This window comes from Filicampus tigris, chromosome 22 (genome assembly GCF_054856515.1).
Source record: "Filicampus tigris isolate MCC_2025a chromosome 22, RoL_Ftig_1.0, whole genome shotgun sequence".
Taxonomy (NCBI): domain Eukaryota; kingdom Metazoa; phylum Chordata; class Actinopteri; order Syngnathiformes; family Syngnathidae; genus Filicampus; species Filicampus tigris.
In genome coordinates, this window is record NC_141238.1 from 8514203 (window position 1) to 8532245 (window position 18043).

Below are 18043 nucleotides of genomic sequence, written 5' to 3' on the forward strand. Positions count from 1 at the left end.
TCGTGCCTGATGTTGATTTCCAAATTAGCTGTCATGTGTGATTTGCCGACACGTTGCAACCTCTTGACTGCGTTGGTATTTCGAGATGCAAAGCGATCCAATTGTTACACACACACACATAGTAGAAGAGATACAGTGCGTTATGTCGCTTGTCATTTTAATGATCTGCCTGTCACACCACAAATAAGACATCTTTGCATGAAGCATCTGTTAAAACCGCTGCATGTTACTTTGTGTATTAAAAGGAAGTACACAATCAACATTTTGTCATTTTTATTACATCTACTGTATAGGGGGTGTTCCCCCCAAAATAGCCTTTAACGTAAATCCTCATACTGTCACGACCCTACGCTGTTTTGTTTTTTTTCTTCCTTCCAGCTGGAGTGGTGGGCGGTTCCCTCCAGCCGCACACCTGCCTTTCATTGTAATCAGCCTAGTTTCAAAGGACTGCCAAAGCATTTGTGCCTCGTTGGGTTATTCTTACTCTGCTTGCCTCTGACAACAGTCGCCAAGTATTGAATTTTATAGACCGTCTTGTTTTGACGCATTTTCCGCCATAGTAAGCATTGGGTTTTTGGCGTTAAGTATATTCTCGGTTGAACTTTTACGGATTGGAATTATCTTGTCTTTTTATGACAAGCAACCTTCGTTTCAAGTTTCCTTTGTTCACGCGGAATTGGTTTTTTGTTCTTGTCTCGGCGCGACAAGCAATTTTCGTTGTTTTTGATCCTTGCCTTTTGCAAGCGTCTTTTGTTAATCTCGTTTTCCTGGTTTTTCATTGCCAGCGCTCGTTTTTTTTTTTTTTGGAGGGGGGGGACTTTGTCGGTTGTGGTTTCCTGTTTCTGAGTCCTGCCTCCGGAATCTTAACACATACTAATGAAAGCCGGCCTCCAGTGACCCTAATTATAACAAGAAATTATAACATTGGTATAATAAGAATGCAAATGATTTAGTAAACACATAATTAAAACGACAATATCCCATTTAAAAAAAAAATATCCTGTATAATTTATTGTACTCAATCCAAGACGGTTAATTAGATCATGTCTACGAACACGCATTCAAGTCACACTTTGGACAAAAATCTAAAAATGCCTTCGAGCAAGGTGCCGTCCCCACCACGCAACCTCCTTGCCTGCAACCATGTGTGTGGAGTGCAACACATACAGCAGTGTGTAAGTTGAATTTCCCTTTGAAGAATTATAATGTAATAAATTAAATATTCCTTCAGTCTGTACTGAGACTTCCAAGCAACAAGGTTACCATGACCACCAGCGATGGGGTACCGACGCCAGAGATGAGCTCTCTGCAAAATTACGTGTTTGGATTCCAGACTCATTTCCATCAGCAGCATACTAATTTTTTTTTTTTTATGCTGACATTACAGTAGAGTGATTAAAAAAAAAAAAACTACAGAATGATCCCGATAGGAGTTAGTTGATTGGTAAATGCTTGTGAAAATTCGGTATGCAAATGTTAGAACGATTGCTGGTTTGTCTGTGAGGAACTGCGGGTGTGGATAAAAACGCCTCTAACGCCCTCTGCTGGTGTGTACTCTGAAAAATAGTTTGTTTGAAAACGGTTCATTTAATCTGGATTTTTAAACAAATAGCCTCTCACTCACGTCTCACTCCACTGTCAAAGAGCATTTGAATACATTTTTTGTGACTTTTTTTATTCAAATGCAAATTGAAATAAATTCACGTTCTACATTTAAACGAGTGGCCGTTTTAATTTGAAATACTTAGCCACATCCTGCTTTGTTTAGAAGGCAATAGCTGAACTTCCTTCCTGGGCCTTGTCTTGTAGCGTCTAACTTGATGGCGTCTCCCCCAGTTCAACTTCAGACGGTTCAGAGGAGCAGAGCAAAGAGGTGGACGCAAAAAAGGTGCTCGTCCGAAATGAAGCTGCGCTGAAAAGTGCTCCAAAGTGTCCCGAGAGAGGCTACGTCAGCCCGAGGAATTTAAATTTTACAGACATTTTTCCAAACTGGTAAGTTTCTTCAAGTTTTCTTGCACTTTTTTGTTGTTGAGTACGTACTGGTAAAGTCACCGCTTCCCCTAATTAAACCGAGATGGGTTAAAAAAATTGAATTAACATTAAAAAATGTTGAATTAACATGAAAGCAGCTTTTTTTTTTTTTTTTTTTACTTAGATATAACTCACAACCAATATACAGCAGTAAGTTCTTCGCATTACCGTGACTGATTCTGTTTCAATAATTTTGCGTTCTCTCATTGAATTTATTACCAAGTGCCTGAAAACACTTAAAATAAGTGACTGTAAATATTTTATGCTTTTTAATGTAAAGTGAGATGATATAAAGGAAAAAAAAACCTCACCTTGTGCAGCTGGTGTTTACAAGGTGGAACATGCCTGCAGTTGCGTGTGATGATGCTCAGCTTCCAGGATGCAAACTGAAAATAGCGTAGCTTGTTGGATTTTCATGTGGATTTTATTTTATTTTTTAGGTGACTGCAGAGCTGATGATTGTTTATAAAGTGAACACATCCAATTGGGAAAACGCAAAACTTCATTTGCGGGCGTTCATGTGATATTCAACACACTGTTAACTTTGTAGGAGTTATTCTGTCTGTTTTAAGTTGCCCAAACAGCCCGTTGAGGCAGCAGAATAGTCGGGTCAGGAACATTTCTAGCCTTAGCTTGTGTGTGTTTTGGCGCTATTTAACAATGAGTAAACTTTTTAGGACTTGCCTGGCAGCAGACTAAACGGGTTTGAATGAACTTTGCCCTTCCACTGCTAGTATGATAATTAAGAGAAGATTTGTTGATTTGAATACTAGATGGATAGAATTAAAATTGCGCATGACCCGCACGCTGGATCTATTTACGAAGCCTAGCCCTTTAGTTAAGATGATTTATCTAATTTCATCCAATTAAGCGTTTCCAAGCACAACTTTCAGTTCTTGTAACTCCTGCCATGAGACTTATTTAGTTGTTTACGAGTTTTTGCTTTAATGAGATTTGAAATAATTTCCATCCTGTGACCACAATTATAGGCAGTTTTGTATTGGCTCTTTTTGTTTTACATCATGAAGTGAGAAGAGAGTTTCTCCCCAATGTGGCAGGAAGCGCTTCCTGGCAGGCCCACGCCAAGCTCTTCCTGAGGGGTCTCTTCAATCCCTTTTATGGTTCCGTCCCGACGAGGCTGGAACATTTCAGCGATCTGGCGAGTCGTGACAGCCGCCGCCACGGCGAGGACGGGAAGCCTCTGTGCTCCGCTCCTGATTGCTGGCGGTTTTTCTTGGCTCACTTTCCCACCGACCCACCCCCACACACGCTCCACGTGGAAAAACTCAATGCCGTGAGATCAGTGTGTCTTGGAGCTCCCACCATGTGAGCCCAGGGGACACAGAGTGGTTTTTGGTGGAGATTGCTTCAAAGTGCGTCATTTTCTATCCAACAATGTGACATCATCACCTAAAGTCCACTGCGCTGGAGTGTCAACAAAGGCCACGTGAGGTCCACAAGTTCACTGACAGCTACAAATGCTGAGCTCAGTTGGCTGATAATTGTGTTTTTCTTCACCAGAGAAATTAAACTTTCCAAAGTGAAGGCATTAGTTGTCCTGAAAAAATGACAAGCCTTAAATCAGCTGCTCTGAGGTTTTAAAGATGCAACACATGCCATAAACAATGTTACATTACAGTACTTAACATTGTTAGACATTTACCATGTAATGGCTTAGTTATTCTTTAAAGTGACAGAAAATCTTTAAAATATTTGATTGATGAATGCATTTGAGCCCATTTGAGATTAAAGAGAGCAGAAGCACCATGCAATGCACCAGAAATGTCTGATTTTGTGATTTAACAAAATCATTGACACACATGGGAGTTAATATTTCTCCAAAAGCATAAGGCTAGAGCTTTTGCTTTTGACTGTCACTATCAAAACGCAAACGATGAGTTATTTGTTTATATTTACCAAAAAGCACAAGGTTCGAGGCTTTGATTTGATTGCTGTTATCAGGATTAAGGAATGCGCCCGTGTGACCTTTGCTAGCCGGATTACCGAAAAACAACCATTCAAAACGCCTTTCATATCAATTCAAACTCGTCTTTCAACAGTGCCCTTATAAATAATTATCTATCATGAAATTTGATTTGGAAAAAACAATGTAAGGGCACTGTTGTGCCTAATACCGCTTCGCGAAGCCACAAAAATTCCACTGTTGAATGTAATTGTGACGGCAGCCTTGGTCAGAAGACCCTTTAGACTGCATTCTCTGCATCTATACTCAATGCAGTCTTTCATTTTCCTCACTAGACAACTCAGCCGGGTTCGACTACATATAAACAATTAACAAGGGGACCTCAGAATGATCCGTGTGGGACACCTTGGTATATGTTATTCAACTTGACATCAACTTTTTATTAGACTGGCCAGTTGTACGACACATCTGTTCCACAGCTGGACTTGCTCATTAGCGTGTGTGCGCATGTGCATTTCAGAGCCTGGCAACTCGGCACTGGGTCAAATCATCCCCACCCCCATAAATACAGCACATATAGATCCTCCATCTGGTCGGAGCTCAGACATGCTCTTTTGTCCTGGTTTAACAGATTGTTTTGTCCAAATCTGCTTTTGTGCAATTTAGCTTGGCCGTGAGAGTGTGAACATGCTCGACAAAACGAGGCATAAGAAAGCCCAACTGTGTCGGAACGTAAACAGAAAGCTTATAGTTGTCTAAAGTCGATGAAGGATGTTTCACTCGACGTTGCGCTCAATATTGCAGTCATTGAACGCCGCAGTACATAGGGAATGAGAGGTTTACATTTGGTCTTTTATTTCCAACATTACGTGACAATAAGCCATAAAAGAAACCAAAAGACAACTTGGTCGACCACGGAACAGTATGGTGGGAAAGCTTCAGTACATTCGAGTGATGACACTAAGATTGAAATCTGTTTGTTTTGTAGGCTTTCCAGGGCTCTTTGTTTTACAAGGAGCACAGTGGACCCCGGACCTGAAATTTTAGGGGCTCACATCACAAATTAACTTGTGAAGTAAATATTCACATTTCCACTTGGTCGTTGGTCAATAAATTTGTCAGTCAGTGTGAAAGGCAGAAGGGGTGAGGGTCCGAAAAGTCAGCAGGGATGCCGGTACCAGGCACTTCTGGGGAGTTTGGGAGCGTTAACCTGCTCAGGAATGTGCGTAGGGCGCCTTGAGGAGGCTCGCTGTGTGCTATCAAACCCCCGCTCGACCTCTTTAAAGCAATATTTGCCTCAGTACAATTGCCAATATGATATAAGATCACATGGCAAATGTCAACACAAGATGTTTATTATGAAGTTAAATGAGCCAAAATGTGAGCGTTTAGTACAGGGGGTGGGGCCAAGTAGGACATTAACAAGAGTCCTGTAAAAAAAAATATGTATATATGTATATATATATCGTCGCTGTCCATCTTATTTTTACGTGAATGGCGCATTAACGTGAATATTTTCATAAAAAAATTCAAAATTGGACTTCTATTTTTCGCAGGACAGCGACGATATATTGTTTTGTATTAATTTAGATGATTTGTTTATTGATGTACTGTTTTTTGTGTGTAAATAATTAAAATGCATTATTTTATTTTGTATTAATGGAGCAAAATTCATACAAATAACTTTTTTTTTTTTTTTTATGTACCACACTCAAAAAAAACAATAATTTCCATGCAGAGTTAATCAGAATTTCATTTTATTTTGTTTATTATAATTAAATTCATTCAAAATATTTAATTATATTTGCATTTAAAGTGTCAATAGTTGTAAGAATAATTCGTTCGTATTTCTAATTTTATGAGTTTAAAAGGTTATAAAAATGATTCAAGAATATTGCAATTTCAATTTAAATATATAGATAAACGAATCATAAGTAGACCCCCGATATTCGCATCAGATGGATAATGTGGCACATAACTTTAGCCACCCCTGATTTAGCGTATTCTGTTATCTCCACCCTCTCAAAAGAAAGCCATTTTCCACACATGAAGCTTCATTTCCATTTATACAAGTTCTCTCCTGGATTCATCTGCCGGCCCAGAGAGAGGGAAAATATTTAGATTTTTTAGAGGGATAAGCTTTATTTTCTCTCTTTGTGTGTATGCTGGGGTGGAGGGCGAGCAGCTGACCAAATAGCGCTTGCACCCCGCTGTGATGAGGTGCTTTCCGTCATCCTGCGGAAATACCTGCAGAGAAACAAAATTTGTCTCGGGGAAATTTTATGCTGGGAGTCGAAAAGCTGACGTTTTTGTAACAGGCGACTTGTGTTGTGTTGTGCTAACGGCACAGGAAATGAAGTACACTCAAACCCCACTCCCCCCTCCTGAAAAGCAAACAAGGAGAGACACTGTTCTCACATTAGTTGCGCTCATACCCGTTGTGGGAAAAATCTTAATCGATAAGCGACGAGACATCATCGAGACATGTCGACGAGGGGGCCCAATCCCCCGCGTGGTGGAGAATAGCACAATTATTCCTCCAGCAATGCCAGGCGCTCGGACTGAGGAGCATTTAAGACGCCCACCACTGTGCTCTGGGAGTGACCAATCACATGAAAGTGCGTGGTCACGTGATCACCATTTTATGCCTTTCCCACAAGTGACTTTCTTCTTTTCTGCCAGGTGATTGGAGGAGGAGAAGATGATGTCCGACGCCAGCGAGATGTTGGCGGCCGCCTTGGAGCAAATGGACGGGATCATCGCAGGTTGGGATTGTTGGGGGTGCACATCTGGAAAGCATTGCAGTGCATGCTGGGAATGTGGCCCCCCCCCCCCCCCCTTTCTTCCCCCGACCCCTCATTCCACTCCTACCTGCTATGTAATGTGAGCCCCTCTGAATATGAGCTTTGGAAATAACGTTCCTACTGCTGCTACTGGATGGCTTCCTTTCTGCAAAAAAAAAAAAGAAAAGTTTCCATTGTTCCGTGGCGTGACGCATGCTAATGATTATTCAAGCTTCAGCACTTATGAGCTCGGGCTTCACTTTTTTTTCTTTTTTTTTTTTTTTTCCGCTGACCTTTCCAATGGGAAGGAGGATCACATGAGGAAAACCCCTTCCCCCCACCACCACAACTGTCCCCGCAGAATGCATGGTCATGGTTGTTTTCACAAGATGAATAGAAAAGCAGTAGCGCCTGAGGCTCAGAGCTAAATGTACATTTTCAGCTAACTCCAAAAGATCTTTTTATTAGTGCTGTCAAAAGATTAATCGCGATTAATTGCATTTTTCAACTACATTTTTTACGAAGCTTTGAATCGTCATTTACTTGAGTCAAATGTCGGAATTAATGTGGAAAAAAGTATATTTCAATTCAAAGAGTGTTCTAATAGCTTTCTTTGATCCTTGAATACGATTCTTTTCTTAACAGTTGAACGATAGACCAAAGATCTACAACAAATATGGTATTTGAATTTGGCTGTGCAACGTGTGCAATTTATTTTGGATTTCTCCAATGAGCCGTCAAGTAACTGTTTAGGTAAAACTACATAAAAGTCTGTATTTACGATTAATCGCAATTAATCTTTTGACAGCCCTAATTGTTATTATTATTTTTTTTACACGTTCCTTCACTCTTTCTCAGGCGACTTTCACGAAGCTTGTGGTTGTTTTTTTCGGTCGCCCGTTTGACAAGCGGTGACTTTTTGTCGTGGCAGGTTCCAAGGCCATGGACTACTCCAACGGGCTGTTCGACTGCCAGTCGCCCACGTCGCCGTTCCTGGGCGGCCTGCGCGTGCTGCACCTGCTGGAGGACCTGCGGGCGGCTCTGGAGCTCATGGACAACGACGAACGGGACAACCTGCGCTGCCAGATCCCCGACTCCACCGCCGAGGGTCTGGCCGAGTGGCTGCAGGGACGAATGGTACACGCCTTCGGCTTATCTGGACGCTATCCAGAGCATGACACAAACATCCAAACTAGTCGGCAGAGATGCTACGCAGGCTGTAGAAAAGGCCTCGTTAAACGTTGTACTGTGACGTGCTGAGAGACTGATGGGGCTTCCAGACAAGGAAAGAAATAGTTTCCATCGGACCAACTCGTTCTGTTTTTCTTCTTCTAATATGGTTGCCTTGTCAAAATGAATTCATTTATGGGTGACAGAAACTACAGGGGGGGGGGGGGGCTCAAGTCACGACTTAACTTGAGTCAAACATACTCTAAGTCACCAAGTTTATGACTTTGCCCTAGTAACTTGCTTAAAGAGGAAGTCAACGCAAACATATTTTTTTCAAGAATATGTTCTATGCAAGCCCACTAGTTGAAACAGGGCATTCCGATAAATATTGCGTTTGTGGAATAAGTGTTTATCCACTCGTTTTTAGCCATCTCTGGGGGGGGCCATTTTGACTTCTGTCGACTGAAAATGACATCATAACTGCTCACAACAACCGATCACGGCTCAGATTCAGAAAACAGGTCAGCCGTGATTGGTCGTTGTGAGCAGTTGTGATGTCATTTTCAGTTGATAGAAGACAAAATGGCCGCCCCCGGAGATGGCTAAAAACGAGTGCATTTTGCTGCTTAATTTATATTCCACAAACGCAAAATTAATAAGATTGTCGTCTTTCAACTAGTGGGCCTGCTGGGAACATAATCTTGAAAAAAATATGTTTGGGTTGACTTCCGCTTTACAACCTGAAGGTGCAGACTTGAGTCTTAACTTGCACATTTGTGACTCACTCCCACTTCTGCTGGGACAATCTATGAGAAATTGTACCGTATTTTCATCAGGAAAAGAAATGTAAAAAAAAAAAGTCTTCAATTGTTGCAGACGAATGGCCACAGCTCAGAGGCCGTCCCCCAAGAGCTCCGACTGGAGAGTGACAAAGAGTGTCTCATCCTTCAGGTTTGTCACTCTTATTGTGTTGTAAAGCTTAAGGACCATTTTGAGCTGTGAGATTTTGGCAAAGCTTTAAGAGTGACCTAGAAACCGTGAGCATCCTCATCAATGATGGTCTGTAGGTCAGCGTCCTAACAGACCAGGTGGAGGTGCAAGGGGAGAAGATCCGGGACCTGGACAACTGCCTGGAGCGTCACCGGGACAAGCTCTGCGCCACCGAGGAGCTCCTGCAAAAGGTATGAGCCAGAACGCGCATCAACTCCAGTCCAATCCAACAAGCGTTTTTGCGTCTCATCCAAAGGAGCTGCTGACCCGCTCGGCACTGGAGACCCAGAAGCTGGAGCTGATGACGGAGGTGTCGGGTCTGAAACTGAAGTTGAGCGCGGTGGAGAGGGATCGCAGAGATAATGAGGTAGCACGCCCCATCGGGCATGTCAGAAGTGGAAAGGAGATATTTTGCTAGCAAACGAGCCAAAGCGGAGTGATCTGCTTCCAAGTCGCGGACGTCGTCGCTCAGCGGTTTGAAATCCATCCAGTTCACCCCCAAATGTCTCAGCCCGTGCCAAACATCATCTTTTTAGCCGCCCTTGCACTCTTGTATCCTGCCGGCTGGGCCTCCCGCTCATTGTTTGTCGCCGAGGGCCATCGCAGTCAGTCGTGATCACGTGACAAGAAAGAAGCCGCCCCGTGCGCTGCTCCGGCAGCTGTTTCCTCAAGCCCCCCAAACCCCCGCCCCGACCACCCGCCTTGGCCCAGAGTCCACTTCTGGGAAAATCACACTCGTCTTCTTCCTCTGCAGGACTTGTACCAGGAAGTGAGCGAGTTGCGTTTGCGTGTGGCCGCCATCGAGAGTGAGCGTCTGCAGTGTGACAGGAAAACCAAAGCTTGCAAAGTGAGCCTTTTTTTTTTGTTTTGTTTTTTTTGAACCCCGACACCCCCCACAAAGTGACCCCAAAAGTTGAATTCAATCCAGTTGCGTTCACACACGACCTGTCTCGACTGACGCCTTTTTCTCTTCGTCTGTTCTCCGCTCTTAACGTCTTTTCCCTGCTACTAACGTCGTGTCAAGCCTCCAAAGCGCACCGCGGGAGCTGAGCTGAAGGTTTGAGCTCCTCGTCCTCTCCTTCGTCTTCCTTCCCTTTTGGTGGCCTTCTAAAACCCGCTGCTTTCTCCTCACCGCTTTCCCCAACTTTTCCCCGCTCGGAATGTAAGTGCTTCCACCTCTGCCACCAGTCACCTGCACACCGTAAGGCCGCAGTAAGATCACCTTTGATTGGACGCGCCGTCAGCACACTTTGTGTGACTTTGATTCATCGGCCTGCAGGAAGAGCTGCAGTTGCTGCAGCGGGAGCTGGCGGAGCGGGAGGCGGAACTCAGGAGGTTGAAGGACGAGAGCAGACCGAGGGCAACGCAGGGGCCAGAGAGAGGTGAGCTGATCTCAAGTACAAAAATCACCTGAGGGAAAATGTTTTTATGAAGTTACAAAAAGTGATTTAGAAAAGAATGGAGGGGAAAATAAATCAAAAGAAAGAACATTGGGCATTCTGATGAATATTGCGTTTGTGGAAAAAGTGTTAATGCACTCGTTTTTAGCCATCTTTGGGGGCGGCCATTTTGTCTTGTGTCGAGTGAAAATGACATCGCAACTGCTCACAACGACCAATCACGGCTCAGATTCAGAAAACAGGTCAGCCATGATTGGTCGTGGTGAGCAGTTGCGATGTGATTTTCAGTCGACACAAGACAAAATGGCCGCCCCAGAAGATGGCTAAAAACGAGTGCGTTTTGCTGCTTATTTTATATTCCACAAACGCCAATTTAATCAGAATGCCGTATTTCTAGTGGGGCTGCTGGGAACATATTCTTGGGTTGACTTCCGCTTTTAAAATAATAGAGAGGGAAAGAAAAAACACTTGAGGAAAAACTTTCAAACTTGAGCTAAACTTAAAAAAAATGACTTGTTAAAAGTTAAGTTGCAAAATGAAAATAGGGTTAATAAATTACAAACTTGACTTGAAGAAAGCCCTAAGAGGGAAGGAAATAAAAGAACAACATGGCTAAAGTGATGACCCATCAGCACAGTCTATTGTGCTCAAAACAAGATTAAAAATTAATATCATCAATAGTAATCTCTCAGAAATAGATGAACATAAACAGATTCTTTCTATTTAGTCCCGGTCATGCTAATTACATGCTCGCAAATCCACTTAAATTCAATCTGATGCTACGAGACTTCCTCTTTTCTTGTTTACCCTCAACACATCGGCCCATTTATTTGCCTTCTACACAACCTTTTGCGGTTGTTAATCTCTTCAGGGTATCTTCACGCCAGTCGGGATATTTGCACAGAGCTGCCGTGATTCGATCGGCCGCTTCCATTCTGCCGAATACTCAAACAAACGTGAAATGTGTAACCGTAACCATCTCGCCCTGTGTTTGCACTCAACACAAAGCCGCTCATGCGCGTTGCTATTCTCGCCAGACGCCGAGATGTCCGAGATGAAGACGCTGTTGGACTCGCTCATGTCGGCCAACGATGAGAAGGTGCGCTCGGAAAAATAGCAAAATAAAAAAAATACTCCGTCTTGAACGTGATGAAGTCACTCAAGTCTTTTTTTTTTTTTTTTTTGTCGCCAGGAGCGAAGGATCAAAGAGTTGGAGAGCACGCAAGTTCTGGAGAAAATCAAAGGTAGGAAGCCTTTGAGTGTCTACTGCTTGGCCACCTGGGGGCAGTATTATACAGTTCGTAGATACGTGGAGACAGTTACAGCGAGGGACGTAACGATTCACTCAAGCCCCGATTCGATTCGATTTTCGATTCGATTGGATTTTAAAAAAATTGCTACCATGGTTTTCTCTGTGCACTCGTGTGGTTCTGCAGCCATCCACAAATGCAATACGCAATCATGTTTGGCGCAAAAGCGTCATTTGATCGACACATTCAAAATGTGCTATGCATCTGGAATGAAAAAACGTTTCAAGACATCATTTTCTAGATGAATTTAATCAACTCAATTTTCGATTAATTGGCGCGAGTCGGTTTTAAATCAATTTTCGTTTAATCGTTACATCTAGTCACAGCTTCTCAGTAAGACGCAGAGGATGACTAAAATATGCCTCGGAATATTGCAGGGTCTTGTCGACATTTGTTTTTTTAACTTTAAAGGAACACTTGGGTGAGCTTAACATTGGCACTTATATAATAGGTTTGCATGTAAAAATGACATTAGTACTAAAATGCCCACTTCAAAAGACTCTGGAGTGATTTAAGGGCTTTTTTTGTGATTAGGTTTATGACAAATTTCCCCGCCCCTTTTTGGGGCGTGGCTTATGCTATGTTTTCGGTCTCAGCTGTCCACGTCACAGGAGGAAGCCAAGCGTGGTAATATTGCTCGCTTTGTCAGTTCTGTGGTCTAAAATGGCGACCGATCTTCATCAAAATGCAATTGCACATTACTACTATTGTCCACTTCAACCTGTGAAAGTATAAAAGAGCTCTGCACAATAGTTTGGATTTATTGACATAAAACGTGATCTCATCATGATCACCTCCACAAAATCAAAAATACAGCGGTGATTGCTCCTCCACTTTCACGAGCTGAAGCGGACAAGAGCATGAATGCGCTCACGAACCCCGACTGGTTATATTTCGGACATTTAGCGACGCTAAACTCGGGTCAACTGTCAGGAGGGAGACGGTGGCTTGCAGCAGCAGGAGGCAGATTGGAGCTTTACACCCCCCTCTCCGCTCCCCGACTAAAGGCAGGATAATGGGACGATTGATCGGCGTTTTTGGACGTTATAAGCAATGATTTCCAATGGAGAGTTTGGAATCGGTTACTCCCGTGACTCCGGCCGAACAAGGATAGAACACTAGGGGGCGCGGCCATTCTCCTCATTAACAAGGGACGTTATTCATGGAGTCACTTATTTCCTAATTTCTCCCAAATTTATTGATAAAATAGAAAATGACAACTCGTTTCATTTTCTTAAATAAAAAAAAAATATATATATATATAAAATGAACTTGTTCGTGAAATCGTGGCCATCCCCCACCGTCCCTTTAAGCCACAGTAAATGTGAGTATAAATCTAAATACACCTTGCGTGATTTTTTTATGCTATCTGATATTCAAAATCATATAAAAATGTAAATGTTGCCACATTCAAGAAAAAAAAAAACGGACAAAATAATTCCCCCAGATGCCCTAAAATCAAATCGAGCTAGCAATTCCCAATGACGCACTCGAAAGGTTTCCGAAGCCGTTGAAAAGAATCTGTCCCGAAACCTTTGTGCGACGTCTTCCCAGAGAGGCCGAAGGAAGACGACTACGCCGATATCGCAGATGAGCGCTCACTTCCTGCCGTGGCCGAGGTCAGGCTGGCGTCGGAGGGCGAGACAGGAAGGATCTCGGTGGAGGTAAACACAACTCGACTGTCACACGCTGTCTCGCTGCACACTTCCTCCCCACGTCAATTACAAAATATCCAAATGCCCTTGTTATGAACTGGCCCGCTTTTGGGAAAACATGTCAAAACTTTTAATCCTGTTTTCCTTCCTCACCCTCGCCGCAGTCTAGTCCGAGCATCGCCGTGCTGGATGAGATGAAGGAACTGGACCGAGAGCGACAGCTGCTGGAGGCCGAGCGGTATTACAAGCACAAGTTTGCTTCTTTTTTTTCCTCTGAAAAGTAAAGCTGGATAATCCACTTTGCTATTATTTATTCATTCATTTTCCAAACCAATTATCCTCTATTACATTTGTTTATTATTATGATAATCAAACTTTTTTTTTTGTCATGATCATTATAATGTTTATTGTTTCTCCAAGTATGTTAAAGAGTGAAACAGTTTAAATATATTATGAGAAGCAATTGAAATAATGATACTTGACCCACTATGTAATACTGACTTCGTATTAAATAGGACACAAAAAGAGAGAATGTTAATATGACTTAATTCTAAGAGGAAAAAAATTCATTTCAATAAAAAAAAATCTTAAATGTGATGTGCAGTGCAACATTATACACAATTAAAAACTGCCATTTACTACATATTAGTATTTATTATTCTCAATAATAAACAATATATTATTGTAACTACGTAATAAAAATATTTTACAAAATAAATGATAAAATGACACTAGTCAAAAGCTTTTTTCTCACAGTTTCCTCTTACATTTAACATTCACTACTATTCATTATTTTTATTTAATATCTAATCAAATATTTGCTTACATTTTTGAAAAATATGACATAAGAAATATCAAATAGAAGTAGTAAATAACATTTAAGGCTTTCTTTACTTTTAAAATGAAATACTACTATTAAATAGAAATGTAATTAAATAGAAATACTATTAAATCGCTACAATAATATGGTACGATATGTGATATAGTTCTTTTTTATTTTTTTTAATTCCATTCCTGGTATTTTGCCTTGCTGGTTTTTAATGAGTATAACAAGTCATGTATGTGATTTCAGCTCGGTGGTGGTGTCACCAAGCAGCACTAACGAGCAGGTGAGCTCACCTTGTCGTCGTGACGTCATCGCCGCTGCCTTTGACGCCAAAATCCAAAGCGTATCCTGACTTGCGCGTGTTCATCTTGTCCTGGCTTCCCTTTCGAGGCAAAAAGCAAGTGTCGAACGCCGGCCGGCGACGACACCTTCGGCGCCAAGCGGGTCCGCGCCTCCTTCGGCCGAGGATTCTTCAAACCGCGGGGGGGCAAACACGCCAGCAGCGCACCGGACCTCGGTCAGGCAAAACTCACTCAAACAAAGAAAGATAGTGAGGCGGCATGTTTATATACCTGACAACATTTCAGCTTCGCGGAAGTGCTAACGTAGTATGCGAATACCCGTTGCAGCCGAGACAGAGCGCAACGTCCCCGAGCACCTGGACTTGGCCTGCTCTGCTCCGTCCTCGCCGCCCGAGCTCAAGAAGAAGTCCAAAGGCTTGATGAAGTTCTTGGGCAGGTAGGGAGCCACCCCGCCGCCATCTCGCCATCTGGTCCTCGACGGTGCGGCGCTTTCCCACAACAGGCTGAGGAGGAGCCACTCCGCGTCCTTGAACCCGCACGACGAGGCCGGGTTCCGGCGCGGGGGCGTGCGGGCCACGGCGGGGCCTCGCCTGTGCCGCTCGGGCTCCCCGCCGGCCGGCGCCGCCGCCGGCGTTCCCTTCTCGCGCTGGACCCGAGAGGAGGTGTGCGAGTGGCTCCACGAGCAGGGGTTGGGCTTGTACGCCGCGCCGGCTCACAACTGGATCGGCTCGGGGCAGAGCCTGCTGCAGGCATCCCAGCAACATCTGGAGAAGGTACGGCAGCTGGACGTTATTAACCCAACACTACGCCTCGTGTTTCAAACAGGGCATGTTTGATGTTTTCTGAAGCTGAGCCATGATTGGTCGTAACCTGAGCCTGTCGCAACTTCCATGTCATTTGGTTGTTTTGAACAAAATATGACATTGTGCACGTCGTTTCTGGTCCAGGAGCTGGGCATGAAGCACCCTCTGCACAGGAAGAAGCTCCAGCTGGCCCTTCAGGCCCTGCAGTCGCACGACGACCTCCTCAAAGGCAAACTGGACCACAACTGGGTGACTCGTGAGTGCGCCTCGGTTTTGGGGTGTTTTGAGCATTATGGGATGTCAGCGCTGCTTTGTGTGCGTTCCAGGCTGGCTGGATGACGTGGGCCTGCCGCAGTACAAGAGTCACTTTGACGAGGCCAGAGTGGACGCACGCATGCTGCACTACATGACTGTGGTCAGAACACACACACACACACACTTATCTTTCACAACACACTTCATATGACAGTATTTTAAACGATATGATGTTTAGAAAGGCTGTTAAATTTGACATGATATGACATGGCATTTTATAAATATGATTATGTAAGACTGCCCTGCGACTGGCTGGCGACCAGTTCGGGGTGTAGTCTGCCTTCGCCCATTGACGGCTGGGATAGGCTCCAGCAACTCCCCGCGACCCTATATAGGATAAGCGGTTTGGAAGATGACATGACATGACATGATTATGTAAGACTTGAATATAGACGCTATTTTAGGAAAATGTTTTGGGTCAATTAAAGCAGCACTGGGCAAGAAATCGACCTTAATAAAAATGTTTCACAATTCTTTTGATGAAACATTGACTTACAAGTACAGTAGTTGAATGGGACTTCATGCCCTGAGGGCGTCTGTATCGTTTTTACTGGCACAAAGCAACTTTGAGGAGGATGGGATCAACCCTGGCACACCAAAAAATACGAATGTCCTGAATTGCTTTACGGCATATTCACTTCATCCTTTTACTATAAGGGCGGCTCAGGATTTCACGACACTACGCGCTGGCACGCATGGGAAATGTGGTTCATTTTTGTCAAAACGCTACCACTTTTGTCCACATGGTGCCGCCATAATCAACAAAAACTGACATATGACACTGTGTTGCTTTAACTTGAGTAAATCAATTAAGTTCAGACATACAATATGACAAATGTACGGAAATGGCCTCATTTTCAATACTCTTGTTGTTTCAGGAGGATCTCCTGTCCCTGAAGGTGGGCAGCGTGCTGCACCACCTCAGCATCAAGCGAGCCGTGCAGGTCCTGCGCCTCAACTCCTTCCAGGCCGACTGTCTGCGCCGCCGGCCCACCGACGAGGTAAAACCAGCGAGCGCCCGCCGGGCCGCCAACGCCGCTCCGATGACGTCTCCCGTCGCCGTCCGCAGGCGAACACGCGACCGGCCGACGTGATCCAGTGGAGCAACCACCGAGTGATGGAGTGGCTGCGCTCGGTGGACCTGGCCGAGTACGCGCCCAACCTCCGAGGCAGCGGCGTGCACGGGGGTCTGATGGTGAGGAAGTGCCCGCGGGGGGTCTCGGCCTGTCAACATCTGTCAATCAAAACAGGCCGAGCTATTTATAGCGACGCGGTTTGTGCCCTCCCAAAGGTTCTGGAGCCGCGCTTCACGGTGGACGCGTTGGCGCTGCTGCTCAACATCCCGCCGGGCAAAACGCTGCTACGGCGCCACCTGGCGACGCACTTCCACCTGCTGGTGGGAGCCGACGCGCAGAGGCTCAAGCAGGAGTGCCTGGAAAACCCGGACTACGTCGTGCTCACCGCCGCCGCCAAGGTCAAGGTGGGACACATAAAATGCGGGCAGATTCAGAATTCAGAAAAAAAAATATCATCTAGGAAAGTTGACTTGCGCCTGATGAAAACATTCCAACGTGTTTTCTGCTCCGCGCCCGGCAGCCGAGACGTCTGTCGTTCGGCAGCTTCGGAACGCTCCGGAAGAAACGCCACGATGACGGCAACGAGTACGTGTGCCCCATGGACGTGGGCGGGTGGCTCCAACGGGACCCAGAGGACCACGTGGAGCAGCTAGAACAGGTGCGGCCGCTCCTCGCCCGTCACTTCTTCATGGTGTCGTTCCCTCGCCCATAACGCGTTTGTCTCGGGCTAGGTGGACAACTCCGAGGGCGCCGTGAGACAGATCGGAGCCTTTTCCGAGGGAATCAATAATCTAACAGTGGGGAAACGCTCGTCAAGTCAATGCCTTCCTTTACCTGACCTTATCTTACCTCACCGCACCGTCTGCTTTCAGAGCATGCTGGAGGATGAGGAAGTTTTCTGCGAGAGCTCGGCAAGCCCGCGAGAAGGCGACCAATCCGATTAAGACTGGGACAAGTTAACGCTACATTTTGTGTGTGTGTGTGTGTGTGTGTGTGAGAGAGAAACTGTTTGCATTTAGCTCGACAAGGAAAGAAGTTGTTTTGGGAGAAGACTTATCTAAAAATGTGCTGCATACAATTCAGTAATTCAGCTTTTTTTTTTTTTTTTTTTGCAATAAACAAATGAAAAAATTTGGTTTTGCTTTGTCTTTTCAACACTGACTGACTGCTATTAATAATAAAAAGAATTTCAAAGCAAATTTTAATGAAATACCGTTAATATCCAGAAAACACTAAGTACAAATAAGGAAATACTTCAATATATATTGTGTACATATAATTTTATATATATTCTGCGATATTTTTATAATTAAGAAATAATACATAATTGAATTGTGTTCGTAGATGTCATGGTAATTCTGATAAGAATATTTTAAAATATGCCGTTCATGGTTTTACAAACACTATTGAATTACAACTAACAGTAAATAACTAAGCTTAGTAACAATTATATTATTT

General features: G+C 44.1%; 2 protein-coding genes and 1 non-coding gene across 4 annotated transcripts in view; all 3 read left to right on the forward strand.

Annotated features, from left to right (window-relative positions):
- LOC147126824 (troponin T, fast skeletal muscle isoforms-like) overlaps window positions 1–3580 on the forward strand; it is a 42109-nt gene extending 38529 nt beyond the window's left edge. Inside the window, exons 8-9 of the mRNA XM_086022842.1 lie at window positions 1810–1992; window positions 3090–3580. The gene's annotated coding sequence lies outside the window, so the exon portion shown is untranslated. The remainder of the gene's footprint in view (window positions 1–1809; window positions 1993–3089) is intronic.
- Window positions 1845–17671, forward strand: LOC147126827 (liprin-beta-1-like). Of its 2 annotated transcripts, XM_086022838.1 has the most exons (25): window positions 1845–1992; window positions 6638–6720; window positions 7670–7875; window positions 8785–8859; window positions 8976–9089; window positions 9155–9265; window positions 9653–9745; window positions 9923–9955; window positions 10178–10280; window positions 11336–11397; window positions 11491–11542; window positions 13163–13272; window positions 13428–13501; window positions 14336–14372; window positions 14480–14606; window positions 14719–14827; window positions 14894–15164; window positions 15339–15450; window positions 15521–15609; window positions 16388–16510; window positions 16579–16704; window positions 16801–16989; window positions 17106–17243; window positions 17317–17382; window positions 17458–17671. In XM_086022838.1, the coding sequence occupies exons 2-25, from the start codon at window positions 6657–6659 to the stop codon at window positions 17527–17529; spliced, it is 2556 nt and encodes an 851-aa protein (XP_085878964.1). In that variant the 5' UTR covers window positions 1845–1992; window positions 6638–6656; the 3' UTR covers window positions 17530–17671. The 2 variants fall into 2 exon arrangements, with proteins under 2 accessions (XP_085878964.1, XP_085878965.1); XM_086022839.1 differs by lacking the exon at window positions 9923–9955.
- Window positions 17571–17685, forward strand: LOC147126828 (U6atac minor spliceosomal RNA). Its single transcript, XR_015084895.1, has one exon. It is a non-coding gene; the product is annotated as a U6atac minor spliceosomal RNA (small nuclear RNA).
- Window positions 17686–18043: the final 358 nt, after the last annotated feature.